At 52.5% G+C, this 20,114-nt stretch overlaps 1 protein-coding gene across 1 annotated transcript; it reads right to left on the reverse strand.

The window, feature by feature from the left end:
- Positions 1–7,826: 7,826 nt before the first annotated feature.
- ZBTB22 (zinc finger and BTB domain containing 22) lies at positions 7,827–13,233 on the reverse strand. The gene is made up of 3 exons (XM_054002180.1): positions 13,024–13,233; positions 9,031–9,659; positions 7,827–8,208 (listed from the first exon to the last, which is right to left on the reverse strand). The coding sequence occupies exons 1-3, from the start codon at positions 13,186–13,188 to the stop codon at positions 7,827–7,829; spliced, it is 1,176 nt and encodes a 391-aa protein (XP_053858155.1). The 5' UTR covers positions 13,189–13,233.
- Positions 13,234–20,114: the final 6,881 nt, after the last annotated feature.

Below are 20,114 nucleotides of genomic sequence, written 5' to 3' on the forward strand. Positions count from 1 at the left end.
AGTTTCTCATCTTCGGATTACAGTTCCCCCCATTTTCCCCTGGGGCCGAGGGCCCAAGAACAGAGATCATCTTCTTCCTGAAGACAGAGGGCATCATCACACCCTCCTCAGTTTTTCTCTGTTCTCTCCATTCCTTCGCTGGTGGTTGCTGAAGCAGGTCTCCTTGGGTCACCACTGCATCCCCCTAAAATGCAGTCTCTGTTGCAGGAGAATTTGGCTCAGTGTATGGCTAACAAGAAAAGTCCAGCCACAAGCCACTCCATCATCTCCTCCCCACCTAAAAATTCCTTCTTCTAACATCTCAGGTCCTGCACCGTCTCTCTTCTACTTCAAATCGAGGAGGAGTAATATTTTACAAAGCCTTCATTTCCCAGGAAAGGGTTAAAAGTCTCGGACTCCCTGGACGGCTGAAATCTCTGCCCAGAACTCCAACTCCCCCATCATCTCCTCCTCATCTGCCGGCAAATTTCTGTCAGGCTCTCTGTCTCTTTCCCTTTGTGTGGGGCGGGGTGGGGGGGGGGACAAAGGCATCTCCGTTTCTCTCCACCCTTCTGTCCGCAGGAGCTGGCCTGGTTCCAGTCCTTCAGCCCCTGGCCTACCTCGACCAGGCCGTGTGGCTTCCTCTCCGCCGCCCAGCCTGAGTCTGGGCAGGGGAGAGTCTGCACTCTTCTGCTGACCGGAACCAAAGAGACAGTTCCCCTGGGAGTTCTTGCTTTTAACCCCCTGTGCTCTCAGAGGTGTGTCCAATGCCTTCAGTGGTTACTTCAAGTGTCAGTATCCAAACCTGACCACTGATTGGTTTGAACACCAACTTCCTGAAAAAATTCACTTCCATGTCAAACCATGACACACATCCACACAAAAAAGTGCCTGGTGCCAGGACTATGGAAATGTGGAACTGAGAGCCAGGAACTGGGCATTAATTTTTTAAAATTTCTGTAGGAAATAGTGTGTGGGAAAACAGCATTTAGTTCCCCGAGCCTGAACCGCACCCGAAAAGGACTGGGAGAATATGTTTGAAAGGAGTAGAGACAGAATTGCTTGGAAGTTAAGAAAGAAGGAAAAAAAAGGCGTGAGGACCGTGCTGGTGCCGGGATAAGGTGAGAAATGGGACCCAAAGCAAACAAGGAGAAAAGCCCCAGGGGAAAGGAGAGCAGGGGAACAACAATGAATATACCTCCAGATAATCTCCTGGGAATAAAATTGGCACAGTGGGAACATTACCCTGACACAAAGAATCAAAATAAAATCCAAATGATACATTATTAGATGAGAAAATAGACTAATCAGGAGATAAGATCTGATCATTGATCATTGATCACTGATCTGGCCAAAACTGAGTTCCTTTGAGGGGTGGCTGTGCCAAACTTTGAATATTCATGTGAACGCCAAAGAACCAGTCAGTCAGGAAAAAAGTGATTCTGCTGCCAGTTGGAAGGGCCAGGCTTCCCCGGGGGCGGTGAGCACGTTTAAATGAAAAGAAATGAAAAACTGGGACCCCTTAGAGTATCTGCCCCCTCCATATCCGCCAGCACCCGATGCACCTCTGCACCCCCTGATGGACGCAGCCAGAATGCCTGGGGCAGAGCGGTCCAGCGAGAGGAATTGAAAAATGAGATCCAAGCAGTGGCACTAAACCCCCTCTGGGAAGTGCCACTGGGAGGGGCACACAGGGAATCGGGTTTGTGACTGCCCCACGTGATTCCTCTGAAGTGAGAGCATTTTAAAATGAATTAAAAGTTCTACTAGAAGATCCTATCAGATTAGCAGAACAAGTAGACCAATTTCTGGGACCCAGTGTTTACACCTGGGATGAAGTACAGTCTGTAATAAAGAGCTGAGGAAAGACAAATGATCTGAGCAGCGGGGATGTGAATTTGGGAGAGGGAACATGTACTCCACGGACCTCCTGGGGAGAAGAAAATGCCCTTGCAATGCCCTAATTGGGATCACCTTAACCCCGGGGGAAGGCAAAACAGGGAAGATTAGTGAGCATTAATTGTCAGGGCCATTAGGGAGGCTGCTCCACAAACTCAGAACGCCCACAAGGCATTTGCTGAACAACAGAAGAAGGACGAGACTCCACCTGAATGGCTGGAGAGGTTAAAAAGAAATACGAGACAATACTCAGGCCTAGACTGATACAATGGCTGGACCCGCTTTATTGAAGATAAGCTTTGTCACTCATGCTGGGCCGGATATAAGGAAAAGCTAGAAAGGGAATGTCAGGCTAAGGGATTGAGTGACCTGTTAAAAGAAGCCCAGAAGGTCAGTGTATGGTGGGACAAGGAGAAAGCCAAGGGGAAAGCGAAAAGAATGGCAGCCGCTGTTGCTGAGAGGAACCAGCCATGCAAGGACCCACCCCCAGAGGGAAGTGAGCCCCTGCCAGGGCAAGGCAAGCAGGAGTAGGGGAAGGATAATGGGAACAGAGCTCCCTGGGGGAGTGACCCTAAAAGGGGAAAGGGCAATTGAACAACCAAGGCCCAATCTGTCACCAGGGCAGGGAAATTGGACACTTGAGGTGAAACTGCCCACGGAGGGAAAGGGACCTGAAGGGTTTTGAGGAGGCTTGAGAAACGGTCTGCTGTACCCATGACGGAAAGCTGCCTCCTTCACCCCCTCCCCCAACATGCCAGCGCAGCCTTGAGTGTCCTTGAGCGTCCCTGAGTATCCCTGAGTGTCCCCAGAGTGTCCCCAGAATGTTCCTGGTGATGTCACCCCTGGAATTCCCATCAGGATTTGGGGCAATTTTAATGAAAATTTCCAGAAAATTCCCCAAATTTGTGTTGAGACCCAAGCAGGGAGGGCAGAAGGGACAAGTGACAGCAGCGATGTCCCTGATGATGTCACCACCCTGATGACATAACAGTAGTGACGTCACTGTTCCTGCAGCAGCATCAGGATGTCCTCGATGGCTTTTTGGCACCACTCGGCCACCATACGGGCAGCAGGACCCTCAGGGCCGCAATGGAAACTGTCCAAGATGGTGCTGATTTGCCCAAGTGTCTTCCTCAGGTGACGCGTGGCCAGGTGGGCGCTGGCAACCCACAGTCGCTTGGCCTCGGCCACCGCGGCCACCAAGGCCACGTGGAAATCAGGGGATGGCTCCCTTTTCTCCGCCAGGGCTAACTTGATGTCCCCGAGCCGGCGCTGCAGCTCCTGGGGGAATGCGGTGGCTCTGTCACACGCGGCCACCAAGTGCTCCAGCAGCCCCAGGGGCGGCTCTGCCTGCGGTCCCCTCCTGGTGGCTGCGTCCTCCCAGTTGCTGCGAAGCTTGGTGGCCTCCTCGACCAACCAGGACCAGCTCTCCAAGAGCGTGTCCACCCACTCCTGCCAGGTGCTGGCTGCGGCTGTCACATCGGCCCAGGTGGCCTCCGGGTTGGCCTCGAGGTTGGCCAGGGCCCGGCCCTGGGGTGGTGCCGGAGGGCGGCACGGCAGTTGCCCAGTATGACAATGAATTGGCCCAGGGATGCCATCGAGGTCGCCCAGGGAGGTGACATCGAAGCGGTCCCAGGAGGTGACACAACACTGATTCAGGGTCACACCGAGGTGACGGATGAAGGTCTTCAGGGACGCATGCAGGGACTTGGGGACCTGTCCAGCAGCATGCCCCTGTTCGGCACAGTCACGGCAGCCACCAGCTCGCCCAGGGTGGCCACTGCAGCCACCAGCACCTCCAGTAGCTGGGGAGGGGACAGGGGAGGTGTCAGGGACCTTGTGGCACTTGTGGCCTCCTGTTGTGGCCACTGTGCCCTCCTGGGGTCCCCTTTGTCTCCTCCCTGGAGGGCTCTGCTGTCCCCTCTGTCCCTTTGTCACCCCCTGGTCCCCTCTGCCACCCTGGGTCTCCTCCACCCTTCGGTCACCTCCCCGCTTCCTGCCACACCCCTGTCCTCTCCTGCCACATCACCGTCCCCTCTGTCAGCCCCGTGTCCCCTCTGTCCCCTCCCCGCCCCCTCGCTCTGGGATTGTTGCATCTCGTGGGGCTCCATGGCCACTGGGGACACTCCAGGACACTCTGGGGACACTCTGGGGACACTCCGGGACAACTCCAGGCACACTCCGGGACACTCTGGGGGCTGAATGCGCTCGCGTGAGTGTTGGAGACACGCTTGAATATGGTGCGGCTGGATTGGGAGAGGGCGTGGTGATGTCACTGCCCCAGCCCTCCCCACCTTTGACCGGTTTTGGGGGGTCCTGAGGAGATATTGCAGGGTCTCAGCTGAGGTTTGGGGGTCCCAGGTGAGGTTTGGGTGGCCCCAGGTGAGGTTTGGGGGTTGCAGGTGAGATTTGGGGGGTCCCAGGTGAGAATTTCCAAAGATTTGGGGGTTCCCAGGCATGCAGGTGAGGTTTGAGGGGGTCCCATGAGAGGTTTGGGGGGTCCTGAGGAGATTTTGGGGGTCCTAGGTGACGTTTGGGGGCCCCAGGTGAGGTTTGGGGGTGCCAGGTGAGAATTCCCACAGATTTGGGGTTTCCCAGGTGCCCAGGTGAGGTTTGGGGGGGCCCTGAGGAGATTTTGGAGGGTTCCAGGTGAGTTTTAGGGGGTCCCAGGTGAAAATTCCCAAAGATTTGGGGGTTCCCAGGTGAGAATGGCTCGGGGGGGCCTGAGGGGGGTTTCGGGAAGGGTCCCATGGGTGGGGGAGGGGCAGTGAGGGGGGAGTCCCCGGGGAATCTGGGGGGGAGAAGGGGGCAGGACAATCCCCCATCACATTGACCACGCCCCCTTTAGGCCCCGCCCCATGTTTCTAACCCCACCCATTGCTGCTGTACATGCCTGCCAAGCGCCCCACCCCCTCAGACCCCGCCCCTCCCATTTCCCAGTTCCTCATTCTAGCCCCACCCCCTCCTGAAGCCCAGCCCCCAAATGAGCCTTGGCCCCACCCCCGGTTGGATTTTTATCAATGGAAACCAAAAATTACCACAAATCGACCCAAAAATGCAAACCTGGGTGGGTGGGGCACGGCCACACCTGTGGCATCACGGGGGGAGGGGCCAGGTGGGATTTTGGGGGTCCCAGGTGGATTTTGGGGAGTTCAGGTGAGTTTGGGTGTGTCCAGGTCTTTCTGGGGGCAGTTCCAGGTGTTTTTTGAGGGGTCCAGGTGGTTATTGTGTGGCCTCAGGTGTTTTTTGGGGCGATCCAGGTTTCCTTCAGGGGAGCTCAGGTGTCCCAGGGTTGATCCAGGTGGGTTTTGGGTGGGCCCAGGTGTTTTTTGGGGTGATCCAGGTGTCCTTGAGGGATGTTCAGGTGCCCCAGGGGTGCTCCAGGTGTCCCTGAGGCATCCCCAGGCAGTTTTCGGGTATTTTTGGGGAGGATCCAGGTGTTCCTGGGAGGGGTCTCAGGTGTCCCAGGGGCAGTCCCAGGTGTTCCTCCGTGTGTCCGGGTGCTTTTTGGGGGGATCCAGGTGTCCTAGAGAGATCCAGGGGTCTTTGAGGGGTTCCAGGTGGGTTTTGAGGAGGTCCAGGTATCCTGGGGAGATCCAGGTGTGTCTGGGCAGGGTGCAGGTGCCCAGGTGTGCTGGGAACTGCTGATCCAGGTGTGCAGGAACCCCAACATCTGGGCAGGCTGGGACTCAGGAGTGAGAGATCCAGGTGTGGGGGGGACCCAGGTGTGAGGGGATCCAGGTGTGGGGGTGTTATAGGTAAAAATTGACCCAGCCAAATTAAAAAAGGAAAAAAACAATTTTTGTTATAGCGATCAAATTCTCTCTGAGCCAGCCACAAAGAAAAGGACAGTGCCAGGCCTGGGATTGGCGCTGGGTGAGACACAGCTCCGACCGCTCTAGCAGAGGGTGTCCTGTGCTTCACACCATCCTTCCTGCACGAGCAGTTTTTATACAGTTTATTTTGCTTGAGGCCGGGATTTTGGTGATCAGCCTTTTCTTTCCATTCAAAGTTCCAACTGAAATGATCAGGGCTAATGCCTTTATTAATGTCCAGCTCTTTATTAAAAAGATCAGCTGGGCAGGGGGCTCGACACAGAGCTCGCCCCCGCGGTCATAGCTTTCCCAGGTGGCCGAAAGGAAGGAGGTGTGCAGAGCCTGTCGCTGAAGCCCAGAGCAGCAGCTGTCCCTTCTTCTTTCCTTGTGGCACACCGGTGGCCAGAGGATGAGGAGGCGTGGCGTGCAGAGTCTGTTGCTGAAGTCCAGAACAACAGCTGTCCCCGCTCCTTCCCTGGTGGCAGCACCAGGAGCTCTCTCTCTTTCTGTCTCCTCTTCCCACAGCCTGATCTAGTCTAGTCTTTTTTAGGTGATGGTGACAGGTAAAAGTCAATCAGGGGATGTGTTTCCCTCTTCCTCAGCTAGGGCATTTGTCTAGACCCCTCTACTGTGTTTAGTTCTTTATTTAGGGCTGTCTTTATCCCCTAAAAATACTGCCATGATCCCAAGGGGTTTTTTATTTGCATTTTAGTCCCAGAATGGCAGCGTGGGGGGTGGGAGGCCAGTTATCTCCAGGTAGTTTAGAGAAAACAAACAGAGCAATTAGCTAATTAACATTTCAATATCGGTACTCAGCTAGAGTTAGTAGCTTTTTGGTGTTGCCATGGGAACTAGGAAGGCCCTGCCTGCGTCTCTGGGGAACACCTGGGAACTTCGTTCATTACACCACATATTCATAAAGTCTCTTTTCTCTGTGCTGGGTAGAACAGTTCGAGGTCCGGGAAGCGATGTACATCGGTGATTGAGTTATGGGAACCTGGCATTGAGATGCATCTTTTGGAGGTTCCAGCGATCCCAATCTTGGGTAGCTGTCGAGACGATCATCACTTGGGAGTTCCTAGATCATCTCCAGAAACGGCCATCTCCAAGCAAGCCACTTGTATTAACTTGCAAATGAAGCCTTATCGGCAATGGTTTCAACATACGTGAGGCAACCCCCTTGCCCTGGCTCACTTGCTTTATGTCTATATTTTAATAATATAAAACTCCTACCCATATATCACTTTATAGGCGCAAATTATACATCTTACACATAACACGAGGGATCCAGGTGTGAGGGGTCCAGGTGTGAGGGATCCAGGTGTGAGGGATCCAGGTGTGAGAGGATCCAGGTGCGATAGATCCAGATGTGAGGGGTCCAGGTGTGGAGGATCCAGGTGTGATGGATCCAGGTGTGGAGGATCCAGGTGTGAGGGGATCCAGGTGTAGGGGGAATCCAGGTGTGATGGATCCAGGTGCCCAGGTGTGGGTGGGACACCATTCAGGTATGGTGTCACCTGGTTATGACATCACCCCTACCCTGGAGTGATGTCACCAGCTCACCTGGCCATGACATCACCTGTCCACACCCCCTCCTGCCCAGGTGTGACGTGACCCTCGCCAGCTGTGACATCATCCACATGTGTGAACTCCAGGCTCACCTGGGCATGATGTCACTGTCATGCCCAGCTGTCCCCTTCCCCCTCAGCTCTCCACCCCCCCAGGTGTGATGTCACCAACTCCACCAGGTGTGATGTCACCCCACCAGGTATGATGTCACCAATCCCACTAGGTGTGATTTCACCCCCCAGGTGTGATGACATCACACCCATGACGTCATCCTGAGTCCCCCCATGTCCCCGTCCCCACACAGGTGGCTCTGTGTCCCTGCACCCACCCAGGTGTGACATCACCTGTGCCCAGGTGTGCCAGGTGTCACTCAGGTGTGCCAGGTGTCCCCGCACAGGTGCCCCTGTATCTCACAAAGCTGTCCCTCCACATGAAGGTGCACTCACAGGTGTTGCAGGTGTGATAGTACCTGTGCCCAGGTGTGCCAGCTGTCACTCAGGTGTCACTCAGGTTTGCCAGGTGTAACTCAGGTGTGACATTACCTGTGACCAGGTGTGCTAGGTGTCACTCAGGTGTGCCAGCTGTCCCCGCACAGGTGCCCCGGTGCCTGACGAAGCTGTCCCTCCACATGAAGGTGCGCTCGCAGGTGCTGCAGGTGTAGGGCCGCAGCCCGGTGTGGGTTTTCATGTGCTCCGTCAGGTGATGTTTCATCTTGAAGCGCTTGCGGCACTGCGCGCAGGTGAAGGGCCGCAGGTCCAGGTGCATGTTCACGTGCCGCTCGCGCATGCTGCGGTGCGAGAACGCCTTCCCGCAGTGGCACACGAACACCTTGGCTGAGCCACACGAGCTCACCTGGGCGGCAGGTGAGGGCTGCGAGGGGCCGGGACCCGCCCCAGCCGCGCGGGGTGCTCTGCGGGCGGCTCCAGGATTCACGATTCGGGCGGATCTGGGCGAAATTCCCGAATTTTCATGCGAAATTCTGCTGATTCTGGTCAAAATCCCCTCGCTTCTGTCCAGAATCCCGCCAGTTCTGGTTGAAATCCCTGAATCTTCCTGTGAAATTCTGCCAGTACTGGTCGAAATCCCCGAATTTTCATGAGAAATTCCAATGGTTCTGTGCGGAATTCCCGAGGTTTTGTGTGAAATTCCTCTGATTCCAGTTAAAATTCCCTCATTTTCATGCGAAATTCCACCGGTTCCATCCCGAATTCTGCCAGTTCTGGTCAAAATTCCCGAATTTTCATGCAAAATTCTGCTGATTCCAGTTAAAATTCCCTCATGTTCGTGCGAAATTCTGCTGGTTCTGTGCAAAATTCCCTCATGTGAAATTCCAGCGGTTCCAGTCAAAATTCCCTCATTTTCGTGCGAAATTCTGCCGGTTCTGTGCGTGATTCCCTCATTTTCATGTAAAATTCTGCTGGTTCTGTGCATGATTCCCTCGGTTCCATGCGGGATCCGCCCGGTTCCGTGCAGGATTCCCTCGTTTTCAGGCGAAATCTCCCCAGTTCCTTCGCTTCCATGTGAAATCCCACTGGTCCCGTGCAAAATTCCCTCATTTTGGTGCGGAATTCCCTCACTTCCATGCAGAATTCCCTCATTTCCATGAGAAATTCCCTCATTTTCATGCAGAATTCCCTCATTTCCATGTGGAATTCCATGGATCCCCTCGCTGCCCCAGGTGCCTCGGCCCCTCCTGGATCCCATTCCCAAATTTTCCTGGCTGGGCATCCCCCCCTCTCCCGCGCTCCCTTTCCCGCCCTCCCCGCACTCATTCCCGCCAGGAATTCCTGGATTTTCCCGGCACTCCCCTCCCACAGGCTCCTCATCCTCCTCGCAGGTGAGCACCAGGTCCTCCTGCAGCCACTGGCGCTTGACCAAAACCCAGGGTTTATGGGGCAGAGCCCGGGGCCCTTCCTCGCTGCCCTCCTCCTCCTCCTCCTCCTCCTCCTCGCTGCCCGCTTTCCCCACCGGGAGCTCGGGCAGCGGCGCCGGGAGCAGCGCATTGGTGCTGCTGGGGGATTGGCTGTCGCTGGCGCGGCTGGAGAGCAGCCGCGAGGAGGAGGAGGAAGAGGAGGATGTTGATGATGAAGACGATGAGGATGATGAGGACGAGGAGGAAGCAGGCGGCTCGGCGGCGCGGCCCTCCCGCAGCAGCTCGGTGCACTTGTCCACGATGTGCCACATCTGCAGCACGCTGCCCACCGTCAGGAAGCTGAGCAGGTCCCCGCGGGCCATGGACAGGCGCCCGGTGTAGGCACAGCCCAGCACCAGCGCGAAGGCCGCGGGGTCCATGACGCCGGGCAGCTCGATGGAGTCCAGGTTCTTCAGGAACAGCTGGTCGTGGAAGAAGGGCGAGGACGCGGCCAGCACGGCGCGGTGCGCGCGGAACTCGCGGCCCTGCGGGACAGAGCGGGAATTGAGCGGGGCAGAAATCCTGCCACGGAAGGTGAAACGGGGAATCGCATCGATGTGACTGCCTGGCAAAAGGTTCTGAGAATGTGGAAACAATAAGTGAGATGGAAACAAAAACAAGCTCTGAGATGCCAAGCTTTAATTATTGAACAATTGGAAAACAATGGCATGGCTGGCTAAAAGTAATCCCCTTTTGATGAAACAACACCCTCTGCTTGCAGACAGCTCCAAGAGTCAGAGCAGACCCTACCGGCTTGGCAGAAGGGGTCCAAAGAAAAGTTTTTAGGGTTTAAAATGTAACACAGTATGGTAATGTCATGATTCTTATAGGCTGTATGTAAATGCTATAGGATTTGTATCCTGTACTGGATTGGTTAGTGAAAATTAGAATATTCAGAACAGAAGATTTATTGCATTGTAATGGGAACTTCTCTCTCTTTCAGGGATTTGCATCTTGTACTGGATTGGTTAGCGAAAATTAGAATTTTCAGCACAGAAGAAGATTTATGGTATTGTAACGGGAACTTCTCTCTCTTTCGGGCCTGCTCGGAGCTGTGGCTGGCAGCCTCAAACAGGGCCCCTGCCAATACAAACAGGGCAATACAAAAGTCTATTGCCCCTTTGCAATAAACCCGAGTTCCAAGCCCTGGCTTCAGAGATCTCTCGTCTCTGTCCGTCCCGACTGTCCTACCCACCGTCCTCCTACAAAATCCGTTCGTATTCAGGGGAGAAGTTCTGAGCCTGGAACGAGCTCATCTGTGCCCGTTAAGGCTCGTCCAGGCTCCCCGTTCTTGCAAGAGAGAAAAATAAAAAACTTGTGCTGGCAGAATCGCCTCGGCCGAGAGAAGGAATTCAGAAATTCTGACTCCTGGGATAAATGGAGAGAAGGAATTCAGAAATTCAAACTCTCAGGATAAATGGAGAGAAGGAATTCAGAAATTTAAACTCCCGAGATAAGCAGAGAGAAGGAATTTGAAAATTCAAACTCCCAGGATAAGTGGAAAGAAGGAATTCAAAAACTCAAACTGAGAAGGAATTCAAAAATTCAAACTGCCAAGATAAGCGGGGGCCACTTTGTGGGGGCAAAGGCTGAGGCTGACCTAGAGCTCTGCACAAAGGGCAAGGATGATAAAAACTGCTAAAAACTCATTGCAACTTGTGAAACCAGTAAAATGAATATGCATGAGGCTCTTTGCATATGCATAAGCAAGGGGGGATATCGGTGCTACGATGCCCGACATCTGGGAAGAACGGTGCACAGAACTCCGTGATATCAGACAGCTAATTAATTACTTTATTATACTATATTATACGATAACCATATTACACTATATTCACTGACAAGAACTACCACTCACTAACTAGAAAAACCCGTGACTCTCTGCCCAGAGTCCCAGCACAGCTGTGGATCCAATTGGGCCATGAATCCAAACAACCATCGCCAGAATCCAATCCAGCGATCACCTTGGAGAAACAGTCTCCAGACCACATTCCAGGGCACAAGCAGGGAGCAGAGAATAGAGATAAAAATTGTTTTGATTCTCTTTTCTCTGCTTCTCTCAGGAGAAATCCTGAGAAAGCCAAGTCTCGCTCTGTTCAGAGGGCGTGTGAATGCCACACTCCCCCCTTCAAAGGACATGCGCAACTCTGAGAATTCCCAAACCCTCTTTATCCCCCTGTGGCATTCACACACCCTCTGAACAGAGCAAGACTTGGCTTTCTCAGGATTTCTCCTGAGAGAAGCAGAGAAAAGAGAATCAAAACAATTCTTTCATTCTCTGCTCCTGTTGTTGCGTCCATGTGGAATGTGGTCTGGAGATTGTTTCCCCAAGGTGATCGCTGGATTGGATTCTGGCGATGGTTGTTTGGATTCATGGCCCAATTGGATCCACAGCTGTGCCGGGACTCTTGGCACAGAGTCACGGGTTTTCTAGCTAGTTAGTTAGTTAGTTAGTGAGATAGTAAGTACGTAGTATTCTTTAGTATTCTTTGTAGTATAGCATCTCTTTAATATAGTAATAGTATAATGTAATATAGTATAGTATAGTATAATGTAATATAATCTAGTATAATGTAATCTAGTATAGTATAATGTAATCTAGCTTAATAAAGGAATTGTTCAGCACTTGTGAATCAATGGAGTCAGATGCCAATCATTTCCCTGCCTCGGGTTCGCCTTGATGCTACAGGGGAGTGTCCCAGGTTCCAATACACAGGTTCCAATTCTCTCCCCATCCTCAAGGGCTGTTGGAAGCAGGAGGGGCAGTGTTTTCCTCATCTCCTGTTGATCAGTTCCATGCTTTGAGAAGTAGCTCCCTTCTAAAATCCCACAGGTTGCTCCCAGCTTTCCCAGCCTTCCCATCCACCACCATTAAATCTTTGTAGGCCGCACACAAATTGTGGTTTCCTCTTTGACAGCTGAGAACAGCTTGTCCTCCACTGTTGCCAGGTAAACACAATATTGCTTTTCAGAGAAAATCGTAGCAGGAGAGCAAGTGAAACGGGTAGGAAAGGAAAAAAAATAATCTATCAAAACAGTGGCAATGTTTTCCGAAGTAAAACTAAAATAGTCCAGCTCTTCCAGTCACTCATTTTTCAGAGAGTTGCAAAGGAAGCTCACTGTCTTAGTGAGGCTTGATTGATCGAAATAATGACGCAGAGATAACTCCCTCCGGGAGCCATTTCTGTTTAATGGGCAATCAAGGCCCCACCACATGACTCAGAATGACATCAGCCCATTGTGTGACGCTCCACCCAGGGGGAAGGAGATGAGCATCACCACCTGGATAGAACCTGGAGATGACAGGGGAGGAGCCAAGCATTCCTCACTCCATATAATCTGAGATTCTGGGAACCAGACTCAGCCTTTCACAGGTTTCCAAGAGGAACAGCTGGGGTGTTCCACTGGACCTTCAGAGGAAGACTCCACCTCTTCTTGGAGGACTGCAGCCACTCCAATTTGGACTGCTACCAACACGCTGGCCAAAGGGGTGTCAGGTTGTATTCTGACTCCGTCAGTGTTTTTTTTTCTTTTGTATTATTGCATGGATTTTGTTTCTTTTCCCTTTTCCCAATAAATTAATGGGATTTATTTAATGTATTCTGACTTGGAGTCTCTCACTGGTTTTGCTTTCAAACCAGACCAAGGAGCAATCCCCACGTGCGCCCAGCGCTGCAATGAACACGCCGGCTTTACAACTCCTACAAAGCTGTTGGGTTCACAACTGTTACAAAGCTTTGGGGCTCACAGCTCCTACAAAGCTGTGGGGTTCACAATGGTTACAAAGCTGTGGGGTTCACAACTCCTACAAAGCTGTGGAGTTCGATTCTCTTTTTAGCCGCAGCTCACCTGCACGTGAATGGAGACGTCACAGAGCTTCCCCTCCAGGCGCTGCTGGTTCAGGTTGGAGAGCAGCGCCGGCGGCACCTGCGGGAACTCCACGTGCAACAGCGAGGAGGAGGAGGAGCAGGAGGAGGAGGAGGGAGGGGGAGGGGGGGAGCAGGGTCGGGGCATGGCGGAGGAGGAGGGGGAGGGGCTGAGGGAGGGAATGATGGGGTTTGGGGTCAGGAATTGGGGAGGAACGGCGCGAATTGTACAGGTTCTGCGCCAAATTCCAGATTATTGACCCAGATCCCCCCCCAAATTCCGGCTTGAAGCCCATTGGTTCTGTGATAAAATCCCTTAATTCTGGCCCAAGTCCCATCAATTCTGGCTCAAATCCCATTAATTCCAGCCCAAATCCCATTAATTCCAACACAAATGCCACTAATTCCAGCCCAAATCACATTAATTCCAGCCTGAATCCCTTTAATTCCAACCAGAATCTCACTCATTTTGTATCAAATCCCCTAATTCTGGCTCAAATCCCATTAATTCCAACCAAAAGCTCATTAATTCCAACACAAATTCCTTAATTCTACCCCAAACCTCTTAATTCTGCACCAAAACCTTTAATTCTGGTCAATTTCCCTGAATTCTGACCCAAATTCCTTAATTCTGGCCCAAATCCTGTTATTCACCAAATCCTGTGGTGTCGCATTTCAGTTAAATGGTATGCTCTGTCTCACCCCTTGAAACTGTATGGTTTATTCCAAGCCTGTAATACCCCCTGAAGCATCACGTGTCTGTAATCCCATTGGCCCAAATCTTATTCCGCGCCCACTTTGAATCCCCCTGTTAAGTGTGCCGGGGGGACAGGGCTCTCTCTCTTAGCCAGCACTCATGGCCGGTGCTCTCTTGGCCCCTTGCTCCTCCTCCCTTTCCCTCCCTCTTCCCCCTCTCTCCCTCAGGAAGCATGCTGCCTCCCGGGGGCAGGACCTCCAATTAACCCTCATCTAATGAGCACCCTCGGAAGCAGTGTGGAGTCTCCTTGCCTGCCTGCTGCTACCAGCCAACTCACAGCTTTGGGGGCCTCCTGGGGACACCCCAGAGTGTCCCCCCAAACACGCCGCAACAAATGGCGCCCAATGTGAGGCACAAAGATTGATGACCCTGAGACTGCCACCCGCCCCGCTGGGACAGTGCAGAACCCCGCAGAACGCCGCTTCAGCACCACCTCCAGCACTGTGGAGTGGCTGCACCAGGCCACAGCCGCGACCCTGTCACCACCGCGCAGATGCCCCGTGATCCCACCACCACCAGCCGGTGTGGCCCCGGCCCAGCACGGGCCCGGGCCGCGACACGGCCCATGCAGGCCCCGGCACAGCGCGACCCCAGTGCGGCCCAGTGCTGGCCCGTTGTGATTCCACCACTGCAGACGCGCGCCCCGGCACCCAGAGAAGCCGCACAGAGCGCACCCGGCCCCCTGCCCGGTGGCGGCAGGGGGGCCCCACAGAGCGGGCAGGCCACGCGGAGCGTTGAGCCCAAGCAGCCGATGCCCTGGACCACAGCAGCGGCAATAGCCCACCAGTTTCCACGAGGGAGCCACCAGAGGACCTGAGCACCGCACCCCCCAAAACTGCTTTCGTTAGTTCTGTGACCTCCTTCCTCAGCCTTACTCTCTCCCTCCCTTGCTGCCCATTCTCCCTAACTTCATCCCTAACCCGCCTTCCCCGAAGCAAAACCCCCGGATTATCCAACATAGCCATGACCACCTGTCAGCCACGATGGCTCCAGCCACATGGCACAGCACCATCTTCTGCTTCTCCTTCCCTAAATCCCTTTCTTCCCGCTTTTTCTCCCCCGTGTTCCGCCCTTTCCCTGTCTCTCGTGAACCAACCCCCCCTCCAGCTCCCAGTTCCCACCTTCTGCCTTCCAAATCCCACAGGGTGGGAGCTGGAATTTGGGAAGAAGTTGAGAAACTAAAACCCAAAGCTAAAGTAATTTTGTAATACCAGTTCTAACAGCCTTGTATATTGAGTTGAATTGTAAATTGTACTTCATGGTCTCCTTTCCCTGTTATTCCAAGAGCAGGATGACATCCTTCTCTGCAATCCATACCCCTTTTCTCCTTATTTTGGGGAGTTCACCGGGAGCAAACCGCTCAAAGGCACAGGGTACCCCAGAAAGGTTTTTCTTTCGCAGACCCCTTGGCTCCCCATAACCTCCCCAGTTCCCAATCCCTATCCACTTGTTCCAGCTGAAAAGAGCTCTTCAGTTAGAACTTTTATCCTAAAACTCTCTAACCTTTTTATCATTCTTATCCCATACCTGTCTTCTCTCCAGTTCCCTCCCGTCCCCATGAAGCAGTTTTCACAACAATGCTTTTCTCGTTTAAGTGTGTGTTCATGTTGCAGATCGTCCTATTTTCAGTTTTAGAAAGCAGGGGCCGGTCAGGTCACAGGGGTAGATCCAACGAGAAGCAGTTTTCAATTGTTTCTTGAATAGCAAGTGTTCAGATAGTATTAGACCGCTGGACCAGAATTGCTGTTGGGTTTATGCTGTCCTCAGTAGCTTCTGAGGGTGACTGATAACCTAAAATGGTGTCTGGGAAAGTATTTTGCCGTTTTTTGTGGGTAGGCAGTAGCTGAAGCCAAATTTCTTTTTTTTTCCTTTTTGTTCTTTTAACGACCTAAAACTGTGGGTCTTCTGGGTGAAACCGGTTGGAAGGATGAAAGCAGTGGTAAAGCTCAGATCCAAGGGTGAGAATCTGAGGCCACAAACCTGCCTGGAGTCCGGGGGGCTCCAGATGATTCCCTGTCCCTGAGAGGGGGAGCAGAAGCCGGCACCACAGCCTGTAACTGGGGGCTGTGGTGGTCCAAAAAGCCAGTTGGAAAAGGTACAACACCGGTGGGCCAGTCACGTTGAAAAGGCCAATCCCAAAACTCTCCTATGAGCTTAGTGCCAAAGGATGAAGCCCTTTAAGCACTCGCCCATGCTTTAAATTTGTTTAAAGATCTGCACTATGGACCCACATAAGCCGTTCATTACAATTAAATACTCGTTTTATCTTAGTGCTGTGTAAACACCCTTCCAGAACTGAACAATACCTACCACCAAAGGCAAACATCAAGTCAAATGGACTCTTTATAGTGTATTCAATTTAAAACATAATCTTCACTGCAATTATACTTGTTCTGTGCTGTGAAACTGTGTAATTACTGCTTCATTTTTAAATTGCTAATGGTCAAAATTCTCTTCATCCTTTTTTCTAACAAAAAAAGAGTGAATTGTGGTGTTACATTTCAGTTAAATGGTATGCTCTGTCTCACCCCTTGAAACTGTATGGTTTATTCCAAACCTGTAATACCCCCTGAAGCATCACGTGTCTGTAATCCCATTGGCCCAAATCTTATTCTGCGCCCACTCTGAATCTCCCTGTTAAGTGTGCCGGGGGGACGGGGCTCTCTCTCTCTCAGCCGGCTCTCGTGGCTGCTGCTCTCTCGGCCCCTCTCTCCCCCTCCCCTTTCCCTCCCCCTTGCCCCTCTCTCCTTCAGGAACCATGCTGCCTCCCGGGGGTTGGACCTCCACTTACAGAATCACAGAATCACAGAATAATGAGGTTGGAAGGGATCTCTAAGATCATCACGTCCAACCTATGCCCTGACACCTCAACTAGACTATAGCACCAAGTGCCACGTCCAGTCTTTTTTTAAACACATCCAGAGATGGTGACTCCACCACCTCCCTGGGAAGACAATTCCAGTACTTTTATTATTCTTTTGGTGAAAAATTTCTTCCTAATATCCAACTTGTACCTTCCCTGACGTAGCTTGAGACGGTGTCCTCTTGTTCTCTCAGTGCTGCCCGGTGGAAGAGACCGACCCCACCTGACTACAACCTCCCTTCAGGAAGTTGTAGAGAGCAATAAGGTCATCTCTAAGCCTCCTCTTCTCCAGGCTAAACAACCCCAGCTCCCTCAGCTGTTCCTCATGGGGCTTGTGTTGCAAGCTCTCACCGGCCTTGTTGCCCTCCTCTGGACGCGCTCAAGCATCTCAACGTCCTTCCTAAACTGAGGGCCCAGAACTGGACACAGCACTTGAGGCGTGGCCTCACCAGTGCTGAATACAGGGGGAAAATGACCTCCCTGCTCCTGCTGGTCACACAATTCCTAATGCAGGCCAGGAGCCATTGGCCTTCTTGGCCACCAGGGCACACTGCTGGCTCGTGTTCAGCCGGCTGTCGACCAGCACCCCCAGGACCCTTCTGCCTGGGCACTGTCCAGCCACACCGTCCCCAGCCTGTAACGCCACAGGGGGTTATTGTGGCCAAAATGCAGGACTCAGCACTTGGACTTATTTAACTTCATTAACCCTCATCTAATGAGCACCCTGAGAAGCCGTGTGGAGTCTCCTTGCCTGCCTGCTGCTACCAGTGAACTCACAGCTTGGGGGGCCTCTTGGGGACTCCCCAGAGGGTCCCCCCAAACGCGCCGCAACAAATGGCGCCCAACGCGCGGCACGAGGATCGATGACCCTGAGACTGCCACCGCCCCGCCGGGACAGTGCAGAACCCTGCGGAACGCCGCTTCAGCACCGCCTCCAGCACCGCCGAGTGGCCGTGCCGGGCCCCGTCACCACCGCGCAGATGCCCCGTGATCCCACCACCACCAGCCGGCGCGGCCCCGGCGGGTTCCGGCACAGCGCGACCCCAGTGGGCGCGGCTGCGGCGCGGGCCCGACGTTTTGCGATTCCACCGCTACGCGCCCGCCCCGGCACACAGAGAAGCCGCACAGAGTGCACCAGTTCGGGATCCCCCCAAACGCACCGCAACAAAATCCCACTAATTCTACCCCAAATCCCTTAATTCTGCACCCAATCCCTTAATTCTGGCTCAAATCCCTTTAATTCCAACACAAATTCCTTAATTCTACCCCAAATCCCAGAAATCTGACCAAAATCCCGCCAATTCTGTATCAAATCCCTTAATTCTACCAAAATCCCTTAATTCCAATCATAATCCAAGTAGTTTCAACTCAAGTCCCTTAATCCTACCTGAAATCCATTAATTCTGGCTCAAACCCCTTAATTCTACCTGAAATCCATTAATTCTGGCTCAAATCCCATTAATTCCAACAAAAATCCCATTAATTCTACCCCCAATCCTTTCATTCTGCACCAAAACCCTTAATCCTGGTTAAATTTCTATGAATTCTGCACAAAATTCCTTAATTCCAGACCAAATCCCATTAAATCCAGCCCAAATCCCACTAATTCCATCCCAAATCCCACTAATTCCAGCCCAAATCCCATTAATTCTGGTCCAAATCCCATTGATTCCAACACAAATCCCATTAATTCCATCCCAAATCCCATTAAATCCATCCCAAATCCCATTAATTCTGCACCAAAGTCCCGACCTAAACCCTGAATCCTGAGCAAAATCCGTCCATTCTTCCCGGAATTCCTTCATTTTGCCCAAAACCCCATTAATTCCCTTAATTTGGCCAAAATCCTTGAATTCTGCCCCAAACCCCATTAAATTCTCACCCAGATTTTTAAATTCTGCCCCAAATTCCACAAATTCTGCCTCAAATCCCCTAATTCTGACCAAAATCCCACTAATTTTACCCAAGTCCCATAATTCCGGCTCAAATTATCTTAATCCTTCCCTAAATCCCTCAACTCCCACCAAAATCCCAAATTCTGAACCAAAGCCCCAAAATTTCGACTGAATCCTTTAATTTTAGCTGAAATCCCATTAATCCTGGCCCAAATCCCATTAATCCTGACCCAAATCCCATTAAACCTGGCCTACATCCCATTAAACCTGGCCCAAATCTCATTAAACTGGGCCCAAATCCCATTAATCCTGACCCAAATCCCATTAATTCTCCCTGAAATCCCCAAATTCTGATGAAACCCCGTTATTTCCACCCCAAACCCCATAAATTTTGCCTCAAATTCCTTTAGATCTGCCCAGATTTTTTAATTCTGACCCAAATCCCATTAAATGCCCCCCCAAATCCCAATTTTTGGTCCCGAATTTTGCCTAAATCCCTCAATTCTGACCCAAATCCTTTAATCCTGACCCAAATCCCATAAAATTCCCATAAAATCCTTTAATCCTGACTGAAATCCCATAAATTTTCTTCCCCAAATCCCAGGAAATTCTCACCCCAAATCCCTGAATTCCAAAGTCCCGGAAAGCCCAAAATCCCCCAAAGGATGTCCCAAAACCCCGAAATCCCCCAAACTCCTACCAAAATCGCCCCAAAACCCCAAAATCCCCCCAAAACCCCCCAAAATCCCCCAAATTCCCTCAAAATTGCCCCAAAATCTCCCCCAAAACACCCCAGGACCCCCCAAAATCTCCCCAAAATTCCCCCCAGACCCTTCCAGGACCCCCCAACCCCCCCCCCCAGAAGCCCCAAATTCCTTGGATTTCTCCCCAAAGCCCTCGAAACCCCCAGGATCCTCCCCAGAGCCCCTCAAAATTGCCCCAAATCCCCCCCGGGACCCCCCCAAATTCTCTCAAAACCCCCCAGACCCCCCCAAATCCCCCCAGGACCCCTCAAAACCACCCCGAATCCCCCCAAATCCATCTCAGACACACCCCGGACCCCCAAATCCCCCTAGGACCACCCAAATCCACCCCAAATCCCCCTCAAGCCCCCCAGGACCCCCAAATCCCCCCCAGATCCATCACAGGTCCCCCAAACCCCTTTAATTCCCCCTCAAATCCCACCCAGGACCCCCCAAATCCTCCCCAAATCCCCCCACACTCCCCCAGGTCCCCCCAAATCCCACCAGGACCCCCCAAAACCCTTTAATTTCCTGCCAGATCCTCCCCAGATCCATCTCAGACCCCCCAAATTCCCCCCAAGACCCCGCAAATCCTCCCCAAATCCCCTGCAGGACCCCCAAGATTCTCCCCAAATCAATTTCAGACCCTCAAAACCCCCCCAGGACGCCCCAAATCCTCCCCAAATCCCCCCACACTCCCCCAGGACCCCCCAAACCCCTTTAATTTCCCCCCAAATCCCTCTCAAATCCCCCCAGGATGCCCCAAATTGTCCCCAAATCAATCTCAGACCCTCAACCCCCCCCCCAGGATCCCCC

This window comes from Vidua macroura, chromosome 37, assembly GCF_024509145.1.
Source record: "Vidua macroura isolate BioBank_ID:100142 chromosome 37, ASM2450914v1, whole genome shotgun sequence".
Classification (NCBI taxonomy): Eukaryota; Metazoa; Chordata; class Aves; order Passeriformes; family Viduidae; genus Vidua; species Vidua macroura.